Here is a 19659-nt window from a genome sequence, read left to right as displayed (position 1 = left end):
AGACTTGTGTATCATAAATGTGTATGTCAAGCAATTTTAATTGAGGGATACAACTGCCAGTGAAGCTTGAAGGAATCCTCCAAAATCACTCTTGCAAGCACGTGGGCTGGCAATTTATTTAATAGCTCCAGAGGGAAAGAATTGTATCTTCAGCAGAGAGCTGATGAGTCTTGGTACTTTTTTTGTGAGCCTAGCTGCCCTTCTCCCGTAATCACTGACACTCATCCCACCCTGTACATCCCCAAGCTTTCCAAGCCGGGTACACTTTTAAACATTTTGAAATGGGCAGTCATACTCTGTCATCCTGCAGACAATGAATTTCCACTGACGATCCCTGCATGGAAGAGAGACAAGATAGAGATATTAGTGAGCCAGAACTGCAGAGGATAAGACTATACAAGTAAGAATAACTTTACACCAGGTATTGTGGTAACAAAAACATCTGTCTACAGTTAGCAGACTCCTCCGAGTGCTTTGTGTTTTTGTGGGCTGCAAGGAGATTAAATATGTCTGATAGCGCATGGCAGGGAGGTTGGAACTAGATGATCTTTAAGGTCCCTTCCAAATGATAGTTGTAATTCCTGCCTTACAAGGTAAGAAAATCAGCTCTCAGAATAATTCAATCTCTGAGAATCCTTCAGAAGACAATGACTCTTCATGGTGATCCATCCTAAATTGACCTTAAATCAGTGACCAAGAGGAAGAGGATGGTTCTGTCGAAAGTTATTGTCATGTGATACATTGCTTAGGAATCTGTACAAAGCAAAATGTGTGGGGGATTTTCAAGCCTTTTCTAAGTGGGGAGTCACCCCACAGGGGAATTCAATCTTTTTTTTTTTTTTTTTACATTCCACTTCTAGGTCTTCTAGCTAGTGTCCTTTATTAAAGATGTGAAAGAATCAATAGCGAGAGAAATTAAATTCACTTCTCATCCTTGATCTCCACAAGTCACATGTGAGGCAGAGAAGTGTTTATGAGTGTAAGCCAAGTTTATACTCTTCCTGGTTTGTGAGTAATTGGATGTCTGTACTCTCTCTCAGGAGAGTGACACAATAGCTACTATCAGTTTATAGCAGGAAGCATGGCTGGAGCAGCAGGATTCAGCAGTGGAGGCCAGTGATTTAGTGTCCAATAGCTGCAATAGGCTGCAAATTTCCACCTCAGCTTATCATGCATTAAATTTTCCCTCAACAAAAAGTCATGAGCTCAGAGGATCAAATACTGTCCTGCTGTGGAGCACATGTTCAATTTAGGCTGCTTGGTACTGGCTAACAGGAGTTTAGATCTAAAGTCCAGACCTTGCAGACGGCAGCCGTCATTTCAGTTGGTAACGGGTAGTACTCAGAGAGGTTTCTGAAAGTTTGGATTCTGCTAATAGTTATCTCCTGATCTTGGGGCATGGTACAGGTAGTGCTGCTGGAGTGGTTCAATAGGACCCTGCTTTACAAGACCCCTGCACAGTCCTGGTTTTTTGGTGGCCAAGTCCAAACAGTGAGGAAACTGGTGCCGGACCTGCTGCCTCTTAGGGATGTACTGAGACACCTGAGCCCCGTTTTCGGTCTTAACTGCTCTGACATGGTTTTATTGATTAGATGACTCTATCCTGGAATAAGATTAATTTGACTCTTAAGCTCTGTGTAGGTATAAAGCGTCTCATTTCAGCTTTCATTAAATGAGTTTTTTTAATTGGAAATTTACTATGCTACTTCAGCAGTTTACGCTGTTTGGAAGGGGGTCTGTCTCATACTCATTAGCAAGTCTGCATTTAGTTACATAGTGTTTATTTTTAGTTTTCTTTAGGCCTTTCGTAGGTGGTTTGTAATTGTAATTGCCTCATGAAACTGTTATCAAAGGTTAATGAAATGCAAGATTCATTTTTAGGTTTATTTTAGGAAGTCCTCATTTGGACTATGTGCATGCTCTTCAAAGACACTTATTACTTTTTTGGTCACTGAGCTACCCAGAGAGACCAAAAAAAAAAAAGGTGACTCAAATGTGGATTAACAGGATTATATGGGTCAAAATTAAGGTCTGCTAAACTAGCACCCGTTGTCAGAAAGACTTTTAGCTCAAAAGCTGAGGTCAAGTAATTTTTCTAAAAAAGGATATTGTAAAGTTAAAAGTCAAGTTCTTTAAAATAAACGTATTTTAGTTACCTGAATTAATAACATGCTTTACAATATTAGAACAGAATTATTTCTGAGGTTGTAATTTAAGGTTGAACTTGCAGACACTTTTGCATATATGCACATGGTTGATGGCCAATAGTTTTATGCCTTTAGTGTCTTAATTTATCTTTTTTTGCATTACTTGGGTTTGAAGTTAAGCATATATGGCCAACTTTTCAGGATTCAGGCAGCTACTTTGTACCATTGGTGCTGTGTGTTTAATTCAATAGTTATTAATCTGTTTCAATTTGTAGATCCCTCACAAGTTTTCCAGTGGGGGTGCAGATCCTGTCAGGAATTGCCCTGTGTGGGATAGTCTAGAATATATATGAACTTGCCTTTGCAGATCCTTAACATGTATTTTCCTTGGCTTGGGGAGTCAACATTGAATTGTCATTTTTACTGTCCAGCTGTTATATGCTGTCAGAATTGAATTTTTGATGCTATAGGGAAAATATCTTTTATCTCCAAATGTTGCTGAATAATCTGTTTCCCATTCAGTTTAAAAAATTCGATGAATTCCTATTCATATTGAGTTTGACAAAATCCTCTTTCTTTGGTCATATGAAACTTATTAGGGACCTAAAATACACTATAATTTAGCTCAGCTAAGCTTGATAGATACCCATCTTGTCCAGGCACTTCAAATGTACTTACTGCTGGGGTATCTGGGTGTTGATCTTTTCTTTCAGTGATGATGTCTGAGCAGTTAAGAAATTATCAGCTATTCGGATCACCCAAATAAATGGAGCAGAGAACAGTTTTGTAAAAGAAATGAGCTTATGACAGTCTGCATGTGCTATTTTTATACTACGCAGTGAAGGGCGAGCTGCCGCACCTACCAAGCATGTCTGGTAATCCCCTCCTCCCTGTCCAAGCTACTTGCTGGGGGTTGGGCTGTGAATGCTCCAGTGATGCTCTCTGGACTTGAGAGACCGATCCAACCACACCACAGCCCTGTAACAAGGCTCTACAAGGGAGCCATGTTGTCATCACTTAGTGTGTTTCAGAGCTCAGGCTGAAGCTGTTTTGAAGCTCTTCAGATTAATTTTTTTTTTTTTTTTAATGTTGGAAGCTATTTTGCCAAGGGTTTACAATGTGCATGTCTATGTGGGCAGTTTCAGTTGTTTACAGCCTGCTTCACACACCCCACGTCTATCTCTGAAACTTGACTGTATCAGTCTGTCTAACAAAAGATACTGCCTTTCCCTGCAAGTGTTCCCTTACGTCTGTAGGTCATCCTGTCTGCATCAGCACTATCACCACACTCTCAAATGTGCTCCCAGAGATACTTCAGGCCTCTGCTAATTCTTTCCAGCTGCCTTTGTCTTGCTTTATAGACAATTGTTTTCTTCTTTTGACCTATTTAAAATGGGGCTGAAAAATGTAAATATTAACCACTTCTAAAGTCTGTTCTCCGCAGATGAGCGCTTAAAGCCTCTGGTGCTGAACAGCACCTCCTTCTCTCATTCCTGATGCACCGGTAGGCAAACTCACCGTGCATGATTACAGAAGAATAGGTGGGGATACCATCTTTCTAAACTTTCTACAGCTTTTCCCGGAGGCATCATGTGCTCTCTTAAATATCTGTGCATTAACAGTGACCCCAGTGAGGCAATGTCTTAGGGAGTAGGAAGGGAGGATATGATTTCTGCAAGTTCATTCAGAGTCTAAAAATACCTAACTGTTTGAAGTGATTAGGAAAGCTTAAACTAAAATACCTTCAAAGGCTTTTATTGTACCTCTCGTTAACTCAAGAACATTACTTGTCACGGGCTAAATAGCATGGACACAAGTTTAACATGCTTGAAAATGAAAAGCAGTCTCAGTCTCACAATCTACAGCATGTTTACACAGACAAGCTGCACATGTGGATGCTGCTTGCAGGCTCCTATGCTGCCTCAACCAGCTGCAAAGAACCATTTAGGATGACAAACTGCTGACTTTTGCAAGTATAACACTCAGGAGGGTTGCTCCATGAATCTGAATTATGAACTGGCGTAGCAGGATTTTTTTTCCCTTTTTACATGAGGCAACACAAGTTGGTTTTATTTGTTCTGGAAGCTGGGGGCCCAAAAGTTCATTGGCACAGAAAAGTTTCCTAGATTGCAATTCATGAAATGTTTTCTGTATGGTTTTCACCTGCTACTATTGCAGGTTCATCTGTGGTATCACAGCAGTGGTAGGACAAAGGTGTTGGTGGCTTCTTCCCTTTCTGGGTGCTGTGGTGCCATAACCTGTGAAGACCTGTACTCCCGATGTACATCCCCATGATGCTGCCTCCGCTCCTGGCCAGTCCCCCCACTGCTACCCCGTTCTGAAGGCTGCGTTAAGCCTTCAGCAGTCACAGACAGAAATCTGCTCAGAGGCATCATTACCCTCAACTGCTCTGTTTTCCAGGCTCATCCTTGTGATTCCTGACTTTATCCTGGTCCACATCTGATGGAGGCTGGAACCTAGCTGCAAGGGAGCACACTGTCTACGTTATCTCCCCTACTCTCTGCCATGGCCATGAGGAACAAGGCTTAAGAATAGCACAGAGGAATATTTAAGAGAAAAAACCCAGAAGAGGTGTGTCCCTTGCAACTTCGTAAATTCTTTATCCAAAGGGATAAATAGATACTTTTGAGACAATTAACTGTGACAGTTACGTTTCTGCTTGTGGGAATAATTTGCAGACATGCCTTCCATTTGTTAATAAACAGGCAATGACAATGTTAATAAACAGAAAATGACAATTATGGACCTGCAGCAGTCTGACAGTGTGTTACCATTTCTGGGAAGGTCTTCTTATTTTAGGTAATCTTTTGGCTGAGGGGATGATCCCTAGGGAAGTCGGGCAAGCTGGGATTGTCACAGTGGCAAAAGCACCTCAGCTCCTTTAAGCGTTATTAGAGGCAGCTTGAAATGCTGCAATGTTTAAATTCCTTCTTCTCTCTTCTCTCTTCTCTCCCCCCATCCCCTGTAGCCAGTTTTGGCAATGATAGGCCAGTGCAGCACACCTTGCCTTGCTGTCTATGCTGTGTTTGATAACAAATGCTTTAATATACTGGCTTGAGGTGTCTGATAAAAAACATCAGCAAAGAAATAACTCACAGTTGATGTATTAGAGGTCAGCTCAAGAGGAAAGAATTAAGATCCAACTACAACTTTGCTAGCCATAGGGCCTCATAGGGCCTGGTCAAGTAATGACCAGGACTGATCAAGAAAATGTAGTGAACTCATTTTCTGGAAAGGCATCAATGTGCACTGCATTGTCTTAACTCCTGGTGTGGCCTCAAATCTGTCAGAATTGTGTTGCAATGGTTTGGGCAGTGTACAGCATTCAGATTGCAGTTTGTATGGTCTTATCTTTGCATGCTGGCAGATTCCCCACTTCTCTGCAAGGAAAAGTGGGCCAAAATAAGTCCCTCAGCCCCTGAAAGAACAGGGTGTTCCAGGCTGAGTTTTTCTGGGCTAGATAAAAGATGCTCTAACTAGAGGTAGGTGAGAAACAATATTGAAGATTTGTTAAGCTTTATGGAGTTCAGGTTTAGCCAAGCTTACCATTGCTATATTTTTCACTACTCAGATGGACATGGCAAATGATCCTCTTGTGCATGAAGATGCCCTTTTCCTGATCCACCACCCTGGACAATTAGCCACATGCACACTGAACTGTGGTCCTCAGAAGTACTAGCCTGATGCTGAGTACCACAGCAGATGATGTGTAGCCATACAATGTTTGGGAGAAATAGAAAAGGAAAACCTGTTTTGTTTGGTTTGTTTTGGTTTTTTAATTCTTAGTGAAACAGATGAAAAGCAAACCTGTCCACAGCAGAGAAAGTTGTGGTTGCCCCACGGATGTAATGGTCATAAGTGTACATCATCATGTCCATGTCTTCTCCATAGTGTCCCGGATATTCTGTTGTTAACCTTTACATTAAGGAAAAATAAGATAAAATAATTTACCATCTTACAGAAAAGTCCAGTTGACTGAATGCAACTCAAGTAGTAGATTTTTCCTTTTTCTGTGAAAGTTCTTGTTTCTTAATAGTACCACAAGATGCAGTCTGACCTACAAGACTGTATTTCTCTTCTACACAATTAATTGATGTAGCTATTTCAGTAAATTTCAGTAAGTTTAGAACTGTTAAGAGCAAGTTGGGATATTATATGTATACACATCTGCAACTCTGGGATGAAAGCAGCCTGAACTAGAGTGTAGAGCTTGTCTGCTACTTCTGCATTTGTTGCAGAGATTTGCTCCGGCCTCTTGTCAGTCTGTTTGGTTTGCTGCTGTAGAGTTCTGTAAATGCTGCCAAGTCAAATAGCTACAAGCATTTATCCATTTATGAATTATATTAAATGAATGTAGCAATTAATTCATTCCTCTTTGTTCTTTCCACTTGCTGCCTAGTTTATAATGTAAAAGTATTGGCCTGGACAATATTTGTGCAGTCTATTTTCTCTAAGAAGCTCGAAGTGCTTCTGCACTTATTAATCGAATTATGGTTACTGCTTTCCTGGGAAATAGGCAAGTAGTACTGTACTTGGTTTTACAGACATTTTGCAGTTAATGAACAGATGCAGGAAGGGGCTGGGACCTTGACCAGTACTTTATGTCACCATTATGTTAGAGGTCAGGAATGGAAACCTGGCACTCAGTCTTTCCCTGTATTACACCATTTTACGTGGGAGTTGCCAGTGGACTTGTGTGAGCTTCGCTAGAGAGCGGCGCAGGGAAGAATTGGTTCCCTGTAAGGGAGATGCTGGCCCCATAGAAATGAACGTCTCAACTCCTATTGAGACAAACAGGGTTAAGGTGCCTTTACAGAAATTCTGACAACAGTTTTTCTGACTTAATTCAGCCCAGCAGCAGTACTTGAATGACGCCTGAAGGTGATTCTAGCACATCCCAGCCAAACACTCAAGTGCACGTTTACATTTTGTTAAATCTGTGGGGTTTGAGCACAAGCTTAAATATTTGACTCACTAGGAATATAATTATTGGGATAGATTTAAGATTTTAAAATGAGATGCTTTGAGGTTATTTGGAGCCCCAACCAGTAACTGTTGGAATACTCAGAAACCGAAAGTTTACCTGAAAACTGAGGGACTCCAGAATATTAGGCTGCTTTCTCCTAGAGCTACTTACTATGACAAAAAATCCTCTGAAATTGCCACCACTCTCCGTATATTTTAAATGTATTTTTGATCACTTCATTTACCCCATTCTTACACTGTTTACATCTTTGTACAGCAGATGTAACTTAATACCAGGTCATTTTCAGCTTTTGAAGATTCAGTTAGAACATCATTCCTAATAAATCATTATTCCTTGACAGATCAAAAATGGGACGGAGTGTGAAACTCAAGCATGGCCTTATAAGATCCCTAAGTCTCAACAGTCAACTTCTTTGAACACATCTTGTTCTTGTGCCTCCTGTCCTTTGGCCATGGCAATCATCAAGCAAATTACTAGTTGTAGTGTAGGAACACCCATGCCCAAGTGGTTTTGCGAGGCAGAAGATCAGGCCTCATTACAGCATCTGTTGTCAGAGCTCTGACCGAGGGCCCATGGATTCGCAGAGCCTTCACAGTGCTGTGCTGATGGTAAGAAAAGAACAGCAGTATTTCACAGGTCATGCAGACAGCTGGTGCAGGCTAGCAGAAACAGAAAAAAACATGTACACTGGCAGTTGTTAGGATGGATAAATAGGTAGAGTCATCAGTATGCTCTGCAAGTGGGAAAATTAGAGGCACGGTTTTCAGTCCAGCCCCTATGAAAGTCCAAAATGATATTACTATGGATTTTAAGGGAACTGTCTCTGACCCAGACAAAGAGAATAAATGCAAATATTACAAAAAGCTGTTTCTCATGACTTCTCACCAGTTAGCTGATGTTTTTTCCTAGACCAAAGATCATGAGCTGAATGTGTGTCTGTCAAACCATGGCAAACCTAATTTTTCTGTTACTTTGATTGAAGGCTGGTGTTATCATTTTTTCTTTCAGGACATCTCCCCTTGTGCTTCCAAATATGTATTTATTTGTCATTGTCAGACAGTTTACAGCTCAGATTTTAATACTTTTTTGCCTAGACAATCTATGACTTGGATCTCTAATAGACCTTTATGGCCCCATAAAAGAGCCTTAACCTGAGCATAGGCTGGTTCTTCAGTATAGCCAACTTGCTGAAAGCCCTCCAGTTTGCAAAGAGATGGTTTTAGGACCCCGAACTCCATGCCCAGAGCTGTAATGAGAGCTGACCTCTGCTTCCTGGTCTGTGTCTTATCCCTTTTCTTTACGCAGAAATCAAGGCCTTGAGGAGGACTTTTCTGTATGCCTGAGTCTCCCGTCAGTGAAACCATGGATATGAATCTGGGAACTTGAGAGTATTTCTGGATCCATAGCCAGAGGCCAAGAGAAACTGGGGCTACATCTATGCTAGTAAATTAATCAACACCAGAGAATGTTTCTGGGCACTGTAAATTGATTGCCTAGATGTGTAAATTATTAGAACAATCCCTGGGACAGTTTTAGCCCAGACCAACTAACACAGTCTCAGCAGATACCTCAAAGACACAGTTTGTGAGTTAGCAGGTAGGTAGGTACCATTCCTAACAGGCAGAATGTGGACACCCTGTTTTGGAGCGTAAGAAAGTTTATCAGTGTAGTTGCTTCTTCTGCTAGAGGAGAGTCCCCATGTTTAATTTATTAATTTGTAGCCTGAGTGTCCGATAGCGCATCTTCGAAGATGCCTGGGTCACAGTAGGTTTTTAAAACATGTGGCATGAAAACTAGCTGTGGACTAGGCTTTCATTTTGCATCCCCCCATCAACTCCAGGGTTTGGGGCTTTTTTTGGCTATTATTATGAGAAAACACCAAGGCGTGTGTTTATATATGTTCCACCAAATGTGTTTCATAACATCTGTTTGGCATTCAGCAAGGAAAATGTTCTGTAATCTTGACCAGCACTATGTGCTGGGCAGACGAGACTGCAAAACACAAGGTTAAAAAGCTGCTTTCAGCTCTACTCCGAGACAGAACTGAGAGTCAGTTCTTTGAACTTGTTTCATGAGCCTTTCAGTTGAAAAGCAAATCTGATGACAAGCTCCTGAATTACTGTGAAGGGTCTCAGAGACCTTTTGCAGAAGCAGGCAGTGTTATTCTGAAGTGAATGGATGCAGCAGGGAGCCTTCATTTAGCTTCCCTCTCTTTTCATTCTGCCTGCTGTCATCTCCCCCTCCCTCTCTACTAAGTTCTTCACATTACCATTCAGCCTCTTAAGGCTCCTCTGCTAAGAAATGTTCGAAAAGTCAATATATGTAATTACCAAAAGTAGGCGATATGGGGACTTGAGCTGCTCTGAAGTTTGTCTTGTTACATTGACAGATGCCTACTGACTCCTTTTGTTCTGGAGAGAAAAATCATAAATAGTGCTATGACAACAGTGCTCAAGTTTGCTTGGGTCTGTGTGGTCTGTCTGTCTGGTTCAGTTCTGTTTGATGTTGGCTGTACTCATTTATGAAACTGTTCCCTTAAGCCCATGCATCTCAAGGTCATCTGGATTGCCCTGTATCCTTTAGAAGGAAATGCATTTGGTTGTCCGTATAGCCTGGCTCTGTGGTTTTACCCAGCCCTTCTCTATTATCCCTGTTTCAGGAATCCTGGGGATAAGTTGCACAAAATGTATCTGCACTGAGAGATGCTCTCGTGTCTAATGCGTAAGGATATTCAATACTTGGTTTTCTCGTCATGAAGGGGAGAAAGTTCATTTATCTCAGCCATTAAGGCTCTTCTCAAAGTGGTCTGCCCAGCATGGGATGGTGGTTCCCTCATCATTTGTTGTAGCTTGGTGCATAACCCTATTATCAAGTGCTTAACTAAAAATATTAAGTGTTTTACTCTCTAATGAGTATCAACTGTGTATCCACTGTGAACCACCTGCCGGGCCCCTACAGACAGGTAATTTGTTTACAAATGTGGTAGCATTTGTAAGCCATGTGTGGCACTGTATGGTTTATACCCAAGAGGAGTCATGAAACAAGTGAGAGAAACTTTTTGCCCTAGTCGGTGAGCGTTTGCCTGCCCACGGGAGTCCGGATTCCCAAGGAGTCCAAGCCCAAGGGCAAGACCCATTTGGGAGGAGCTATCCACAGTGACCTGCCTGAGGGCCCTGTAAGCACTTCTGGCATTGACCTCTTAGCAAAGACAACAGGCTAGGGGAGCAGTGAGGAGCTTGGGAATTGCCAAGTGCTGAGACAAAGTTGCTGCTGCTGTTTGGGGTGACCTAAGGCCTCTAGGATCAAGCTGTGGTGCTTGTGGTACCCGAGAGGGTACGTGAGGGAAAGCCCTAGAAGAAAGGCTTGCAAAGCAGCTGTGAGAAGACCCATGTTATACTGATTGTTGGACTTAGGCACGGAGTAATTTGGTGCCAGATGAATGCTGAGGAGGCAGAGGATCTGTTTAGGGGCTAGCAGGGTGCATTTAGTGGGGTTGTTTACTAAACCCAGATATGCACATAGGTGTTCAGCTTGGGGAAGGACTCATAGGTGAGAAAATAGTAATGCGAGATCTTTAGCAAGTGGTAGTCTTTTCAATCTATATGACCTATTGGAAAGAATTAATACAGAAAACAGGAATTCTGCTTCGGCTTTGCAAATCCACTCCAGGTTAGTATCAGGTGTGTGATGTTTGGACACAAGAGACTTGGAGCATTAGTTGCATTGTCGAGAGAAGAGAAAGCAGGTAGTTCTACATTAAAGAATGGGAAAGAAAAGCTTGTGAGAAGAGATCTAAGTGTTTTGGCATGTATGGGGGAGAGCAGGAAAACCTGACAAAAAAGTATTTTCATAATGAGGTTTTTAGCTGGTAGAGTTGATGTGGGATGGTTTATCTTCTGACTGGTTTGCATCACCCCACCTATCCCTACATTTTTCTAATGTACTTTACTATAATCCTATAAATATTGCTCAGAGCAGGAAATGTATTGAAAAAAAGGCATTAAATCTTTAACAGGATTACTGTTGTTACTGTTTTAGTCTGAAAGTAGCAATGTTGTGTATTTTCCATGGTGAAGAATTACTATGTTAGAGATTAATAGAAAACACAGTTACTCATTTAGCACTGCGAAGAATGTTTTGTACTAATCTACAGTGATCCCTAGCACTCTTTTAACAATTGACTTCAGAAATAGTTATCATAAGTCTGTTTTTTACTGATTAGATCGAGTCACACCAATGGCCTTATTAGTGTTGTACAGCCCTTCCCTTAGAGAAGTGGATGGGAGCTGTGGGTATGCCTTGCCTTCAGATATCGAGCAGACAAAAGAAACGAGTCTTTTAAAATACCGAAGACAGTCAGTGGTGGAGCTGGTGTTTCCTGCTTCAACCGTTGAACATACTTGTTCCTGGCTAGTAAGTATGTTGTTTTGGAGTGCCTTACACTTTGCACTTCTTGTGCAACTACAGCGCCAACAAATGAAGGGCTCCTCTTTAACCTTCATTTTCCTCTTCACTGCTGAACTCTTCCTTTAAGAATGCCACAGCCAAAAGAAGGAGCTGTTCCATTTCAAGAGGAAAACATAAGATTTGACACTAATTTTCTGACCTTTGAGGACAAGGAGTGTCCCCTGAATGGCCTTGCTGTTTCAGGCGTTATTTACAAGTGCTTCAAAAACATGGCTCTCCTGAAAGAGAATTTTGTTTCAAGAACCATGAGCCTGCATGTTACATTCAACAAACATGGGGATTATATGTTCTTTAATCAATTTCAATTCTTCCTCCATCTGGAAGACAGTGGGCATCTCCTTTTGAGAAGCATGCTATGTTGAAAAGCCAAAGAAGGTCTTAGTAAACGGTCTACAGAAATTCCTGCCAATGCTCCCAGTATAGGCTACTGGGCTGCCAGGGAACTAGAGGTGTCCTGCTCTAGAGATGAGGAGTTCTCTGATGTGGCCACTGCACTTGCGTTTTGGGATTGAGTTCAGGCTCCAGGCTCTGAGATCATAGATTCACCTAGACACATCACTGCCCTTCTGTTTCCACTCTGTCGTATTGAAAACCACAAACTCTCACAGAGCTGAGGAGCCCTGAGGACAACACAGTGGGGCCACAGTTCTTCTTGGAGACCTACAGGAGCTAGTGCAATACAGTTACGAGCAGCAGCAGAGAGCTTAGGGCGCCTTCTGCCTGTTCCTCAAGACAGACGTGTCTGAAATAATATTAGCCAGTTTTCCAATGTTAAGCAAATGTGTTTCTCCTAAGATGTCTCTGGAAGATGGTCCTGGGGATTGAATTGTAAGCTTGTATTTGCTGGGATATAAAAAAAATAAATCAGTTAAATACCTTTTTAAAAAAAGAAGGAGGGGAGGGAGGCAACTGTGTTGCTCAGAAGCGCATGTTTCCACCACAGCTATTCCGAGTTCACCTCCTGGATTTATATCTCTGCTGTTGGTAATCTCTGAGAAACCTGCATAGTATCTCATCAGTTTTAATATGGCTTTGGTGGCAGAAAACAAATAAGTTTTTTAAGCCCCATAACTCTTGGAAAATGTAATTGTTGCCTGGACAATGTTACCGTGACAGAGAGCAGCAACAGCTCCAGACAGACCTTCTGGCACTTGGACTGCTGGTTGTTTGGATAGAGGAAACAGTCATAAACAGGCTGTGCAGACTTGGGGCTGCTCTGTGACATGTGTTTGCTTTTGAGAGTGCGGAGTCAAGCTTTCAATTTCCTGGCAAAGAGGAACATCTGAGCTCTAATGGGATGAGTTAATAACACTGTCTCTGCATCTGTGATGGATTTGCTTCCTTTATGGTCTGAATCGGCGCACAGTTTATTTTACTGTGGTAGCATTCCCTAGCCAGGTAAAATAATGGGAGCTTTTCTGCCTCCTGTGAGGAATGTTAATTATTTTCAGTATGGTAAAAATGTGCAGATTTCATTACAAGACTTGGCATGGTGAGGAAGGAAACAAAGTACTTGTAAGAAAAAATTAAAAATAGCAAGTGCAAAACTATGAGACTGGAAAAGATTAGTATATTTATTTGCAGTATGGGCTCACTGTACAGGTAAACTGCAAATTAATGGTGAGAAGGCGAGCTGTGAAACAGAATTGTTGGACTCTAAGGGAAGGGATATAGATGCTACCAGGCAAAGTCCTTAAGCATATATTTGGCTTCAACCATGTTCTTAAGTTAAGCAAAGTGTTTTAAGTGTGAGTTTCAGTCAGAACGATGGTGTCATAAATTAGTATTCCAGTAAGTATTAGCAGGACTCAAAAAACACAGGAATGTTTCAGCTGTAAAAAACAGGTCAAACTCTAACAAACTGTTTGCGTGGCTCCTATACATGGGGAAAACCTGTCCTTATTCATTGTAGGGAAGACCAGCTCACTTCAGGAGCAATGTAGTACTGAAGAAGAGCCAAGAGAAGCCATGCATAAGGATCAGCTGTCTTACTGCTTTTATGTTTGCCAGAGAGCCCTGTAGAGGCAGCTGGAAGAGGAAGGGATCAAATACCCAAGGTGAGAGCTAATGTAAAACAAAGAGTTTTGTTATGCCTCAGTATTATCAGTTTTCTTAAAAATGCCTTTCTGCCCATATTTGGTTTCATAATGAAGGATTCATGGCACATTAAAATTCAGGGCTGCTGAGAAATTCTGCAATGTGGATTGCCTTTGAATATGGATTTTCCTATGTGTCATGCATGATCCATGAGGCACCACAGTCATTACCTATTTTCCTGGTATTACTTTCCCACGTAGTCATGTAGTAATAGAAACCTTTGCGTGAAATTAAGCTGCTTCAGCCAAGACATAGGAGTCAGCAGCATGTTAATAGCTATTTCTCCACAGATAGTTTATTGACAACTAGTTACTGGAACAGAATAAATACCATTACAGGATGGGGCAGAAACTGTAACAAAAAATGATATGTATAAGCACGCACATTTTTATTGTGTCTTATATGCATATACATTTTGAGGTTCTACCCTTGGTAGCCCAGAATTGCTTTGCAGATTGTTTGGAAAACAGTCTCTCTGTCAAATGGATCTTAAATAGAATGCAAGATACAGACCAGAAGTGTGATGTGTGACAAAAGTTTTTTGACAATAACTTGGAAATGCTAATGGAAGTAAAGTTGTGAGCGAGATCTCCTGGGCTTAAGAAATGGGAAGTTTAGTGGCTGTACACTGAAGTTTAACAGTTCAGACAAGTCACATCTGTAGTAGTAAAAGTGGGTTCAAGGCATGGGGTTTTACGCTACCACATTGCAGTTGACATTGTTTATATCTCAGCATAACAACTAGCACTCTCCCAGACACTGTCTAGGCAGGGTAAAGGGAATAAAACAGAAAAGAAACCATTCCCAGCAGACAATAGACAGATCACTGTTTTGGAGAGGAGAGAGAGTTTTGCTGGATGGTGTGGGTCCTGCAGCAGAGGGGCCCTCATATTTGGGATTGCAGGGTGCTTTGGTGGAAAGGGACCTCAAGAGGTCTCTGGTACAGCCCCCTGCTCAAAGCAGGGTCAGTCATGAGGTCAGACCAGGCTGCTCAGGGCTTTATTCAGTTGAGTCTTGACAACCTCCAAGGATGGAGCCTGCATAGCTTCACCAGTTATCCTGCTCTACTGCCTCACTGTACTCATAGTGGAAAAGGGTTTCCTTATAACTCTCTGAACAGCAGTCCTGCTGTCAAGTGTATCAGTTGTGCCCCCCCTCCAGTTTGGTGTCATATGCAAACTTGGTGAGAGTGTGCTCCTTTGCCTCCTCCAAGTCATTTAAAGATGTTAAGCAGGACAGGTCCAGGGTAGACGGTAAGTTACAGTGCTCTGCTCGTAATGGGCACCTGGGCAGAGTATCACCCTTTAACCACTACCCTCTGAGCCTGTTAAACCACCAGATTTTTACCCATCTAGTTGTCTGTCCGTCCAGACCATAACATCCTAATTTGGTTAACCATTTGTAGAAGGAGCCTGTATCTACCTTGCTAACTCCAAAGGCAGAATGAGGGCTTGAAAAAATTGGAAGAAATACATTGTAAGTGAGCAGTTCAAAGAGTAAGGTCAAACAAGGCTCTCAAGTAGAAGAAACTGTATGAAAGACTGTCCAGGGTGAGAGTGGGTATGGAAGTGTCAAGATAGGCCAGTAGCTCGAACAGAACAAACTGGGCTCCAGGTGGTGTGACTGAGCCTGGAAGTAAGGGGTACAAAATGGTTTTATAATGAACCCATAATCAAAAACTATGTACCAGAAACTTTTCACAAGCCAGGTGACAGGTCTTCCCAGAGGTTTTACAGCTCTCCCCTACCAGAAAAACATGAGCACAGAGGATTTCTACCCTGCTTAGAAGGAGAAATGCTTCACCTGCCTTTGAAATGCTGCCTTTTCTGCATGGAAAGACAGTAGCATCTGAACTGCACAAGACATTATTTTCCAAGCATAAAAAATGGAGTCTTGTCACTATTGGAAATAGAAGGGCAGTATAGGAGTCCATGTGCAGCTGAGGAATGCAAGAATCAGTATGCAAGTATGCAATAGAAATGCAAGACATCAGTAACCCCAAACACTTCTGTTAGGATTTGCATTGCTCTCTATGTCAATTTGCAAGGCAGAGACAAAGCTGTTCCCGGTTGTAAAGATGACTTCTGAGGGAAGCCCAATTGTCAACGACAAAAGAGGTTGGAGAAGATTTCTGTTGTCTCTCTGAAAATACATAACAGTCTTAGAGGAGTAAGAAAAATTAGAGGAACTGCTTAAAAGTTGGAGTGAGTTTCCCTCAGAGGGAAGAGCCTGGGCAGGTATGTAAATAAACCCCCAGGCAGAGGACATCCACAGACAGTGTAGGCTGTAAAGGGGACAGACAAATGTTCAAAGACTTTGTTAGAGTTCCTGTAATTTAAAATATTTTAAAATAATAAGAAACCATTTCTTTTCTTCCTGGCTGCAAGGAGACTGAAGGATGCAAAGCAAGGCACTGCTGTTGTGTTTGGTCAGTAGCCAGCCAGCCAAATAAGATCAAGGGGCACGTAAACAGTTTGTATGACTCTCCATGGGAAGTTTACTTCAAAGCTGAGTTCTGGAAACAAAGATTCAAGCACAGCTTTTTTTCCCCCGTTTTCTTTTCTTTTTTTTTTTTTTTTAAAGTGCAGGCGGGTTGTTCTTTATATCAGTGAGAATAGGTGGATAAATAGCCCTGGAGTGTAAAATCGTGAGTTCTTTTACACAGAATGGACAGGAGCAATATGAGCTTTCTCTGAGTCTGCTCCTGTGCTTCCATCTCAATTTAGAGAATCACACCTGGGGATACTGGGAATCTTGGGATGTGGAGTTTGTTTTTCCATAGCCTCTGTGAGGTAGCCAGCACAAGTTGTGATATTGTGTTGAGGTGAGGCCACCTTTTTTTTTAGGTTTGGACTGTGATCAGTAGCTCATTTTGACTTTGGTCTTCAAACAGCCTTGAAAGAGGAAGCAAGTTGTATGCACTGCAGATACAAAAAATCCCAAGTTGTCAGCCAGGGGATATTCTTTCTGAGGTAACTGGCAGTAAGTTCACTCCTGTAAGTCATTATGGCACAACTGCGTAGTGCAGAGACGGTCCTACTCCTGTAAATCTGTTGGATTTATAGCGGGAGCTGTATCACCACCTTTGAAATGTTGTTCCACTTTGGAGACTTCTGTCATGATTTCCAGCATAGCTAGGCTGCTGCTGGCACCCAGGCCTGTTCGTTTAGGGCTAGCTACTGCATTGCGCTACTCAGCATCACTATGCCCTCATTCTCTTCCCTTAGCCATGGATCCTGAAGAATACTGTTGCCTGACTGGAAATAACTTGTTTAGCCCCATAAAACACAGTTAACTTTTTCCCAGACAAGGTTTTTGATGGGCCAAGTGGCCAAAGGCATTTATAGGGACTGCTGGGGAAAAGAGGCTAACAGGTTTGGTTTCTGTTTGAACTCACCAGCATGAATACGGGCATCTCCGGCTGTAGCGGCAGCAGTAAAATTGCCATTCACGGTCAAGCACAGATGGAAAATACTGACTCTGGAAACCAGCCACCAGCCCATTATTTGAGCAGGTTTGATACCTAAGAAAGAGGAGAAAAAAGCAAACGCATAATGAAAACATGATACTAGATTCCCTGATAGTTTCAGGCATTTCTGAAAACAGCATTAAAATTTTTTATTTAGGGTGGAAGCTAAGGTCTTGGCTTTGTATTGAGAAGCAGTGTATGCCCTTGCTGTGTATTGAGTAACCATTTTGTATAAGAAAGCAGCAGTAGTTAATTAATAATGCCTTAGCATTTATGTTGCACTTGAAACTATTTAAACTGTGTTCAAATATTTAATCATTCCAGTATGCTAATCAGGCAAGAAGATTGTTCTCGTGTTGATATTCTCAACTGTTTACAGATCACGAGACTGACTTCAAAACAGTCCATTAATACTTTTATCTTTGACTGTTTGTATTTGAGCACTTGGGGTTCACTGGAGTAATTTTATCAACTGCTTTTCTACAAAAAAAAAAAAAAAAGCCTTGAAAACTCTTATATAAGAGAAGTGCAATAATTTATTTTATTGTATTTATTTCTCAATTACCTGTCTTCAGGAAAAGGCACTCTTAATTCAAAACATTATACACTTGTGATGAAATAATGATTTGATAACAATCACATGAGGAGAACTGGGACTCAGATGTTATGAAATTATAAGACTCACATAAGTTTTATGACTGGATTTTCAAAAGAAAGATCTGCTGCTTTATGCTTTCTGTCTACTCAGGAATTCTGTCATACCCGTAAATCACTGCCTTCAACTAGAATAGACATGGTCTCTAAGGATGCAGATACATGCTTCTCTTTCTGCACACCCTACAAGCATCTGGACACTGATACCCAAAGTAATTCAAGTGCTAATCAGTTTGAATAGCTTGCTTCTTGGAGACTAAAGACAAGGAGACTGTGAAAACAGACAGCTCATTAACTCAGCTGTTGAGTGCTTATTCTCTCAAGCACCCTCCTAGCCTCATTGTTTCCCTATTGCAGAAATTATGGGAATTCAGTTTCTTCCATTTCCTTTTCTTTCTTTTTCCTTCGTCAAGGAAAACAGGCAGCCTAGAGCTGTCACAAAACCTTCCTTTCGATACCTAAAATCAAATACATTGATATATGCAAAAGACACTTTCAGAAGTAACTTTATGATTAACAAATAACAAATTTTTCCTCTAGTTTAATTCAATAGCTTATTTGAATGAACCTGGCGTTCCCAGGAAGGAAAACACATAGTCTAGCAGAGTTTGGTGTTTGGAAAGTCATTCATTTGTGCATACAGGTGTTAGTGATCGAAAAACATGAGGCTCAAGTGTTTGTATGCAAAAGCTGAAAAACTAACCAATTTTGACCAGTGCAGGGGTGAATTTCACTGCCTGTGCTTTCAGCTTCCTCCTTTGCAGCAAGGGTCTCTCCTGTATGTTCCTTCCACCGTGTTCTGTTACACAGAATCACAGAATGGTCAGGGTTGGAGGGGACCTCTGGAGATCATCTAGTCCAACCCTCCTGCCTGAGCAGGGTCACCTACAGTAAGTTGCGCAGGACGTCATCCAGGTGGGTTTTGAATGTCTCCAGAGTGGGAGACTCCACTCTCTGGGCAGCCTGTGCCAGTGCTCTGCCACCCTCAAAGTAAAGAAGTTCCTCCTCATGTTAAGATGGAACTTCCTATATTCAAGTTTGTGTCCGTTACCTCTTGTCCTATCACTGGGCACCACTGAAAAAAAGACTGTTCCCATCCCCCCAGCACCCTCCCTTTAAGTATTTATAAGCATTAGTAAGATCCCCCCTCAATCTTCTTTTCTCTACACTAAAAAGACCCAAGTCCCTCAGCCTTTCCTCATATGAGAGATGCTCCGATCCCCTAATCATCTTCATAGCCTTCCGCTAGACCCTCTCCAGCAGAACCCTGTCTTTCTTGAACTGGGGAGCCCAGAACTGGACACAGTACTCCAGATGTGGCCTCACCAGGGCAGAGTAGAGGGGGAGGATGACCTCCCTCCACCTACTGGCCACACTCTTCTTGATGCACCCCAGGATGCCCTTCGCCTTCTTGGCCGCCAGGGCACATTGCTGGCTCATGGTCATCCTGTTGTCCACCAGGACTCCCAGGTCCCTTTCCACAGAGCTGATCTCCAGGAGGTCGGCCCCCAACCTGTACTGATTCATGGGGTTATTCCTCCCCAGATGCAGCACCCTACACTTGCCCTTGTTGAACTTCATAAGGTTGCTCTCTGCCCCACTCTCCAGCCTGTCCAGGTCTCGCTGTATGGCGGCACAGCTTCTGGCGTGTCAGCCACTCCTCCCAGTTTTGTTGTTCAGACGTGATTATTTACATTTGTTTGCATCCCTGCGTCTCCCACTTTGCTGGGGCCACACATACTTGCTGTGCTTTGTGACACTCTTCTGAGGACCTTCAGAGCTAAGCAATGATGGGGACTCTGAGTTGCTATGGTATC

The 19659-nt window shown here is 42.1% G+C and overlaps 1 protein-coding gene across 1 annotated transcript in view; it reads right to left on the bottom strand.

Moving 5' to 3' along the window:
* Nucleotides 1-267: 267 nt before the first annotated feature.
* Nucleotides 268-19659, bottom strand: part of DPT (dermatopontin) — a 26833-nt gene continuing 7441 nt past the window's right edge. The window contains exons 2-4 of the mRNA XM_009891615.1: nt 17117-17242; nt 5976-6083; nt 268-334 (exon numbers count right to left, since the gene is read on the bottom strand). Coding sequence (XP_009889917.1) covers nt 268-334; nt 5976-6083; nt 17117-17242 — 301 coding nt within the window. The remainder of the gene's footprint in view (nt 335-5975; nt 6084-17116; nt 17243-19659) is intronic.

The sequence above is a fragment of the Charadrius vociferus genome, unplaced genomic scaffold (genome assembly GCF_000708025.1).
Source record: "Charadrius vociferus isolate BGI_N301 unplaced genomic scaffold, ASM70802v2 scaffold329, whole genome shotgun sequence".
Lineage (NCBI taxonomy): Eukaryota > Metazoa > Chordata > Aves > Charadriiformes > Charadriidae > Charadrius > Charadrius vociferus.
This window is presented reverse-complemented; position numbering and strand designations above follow the sequence as displayed.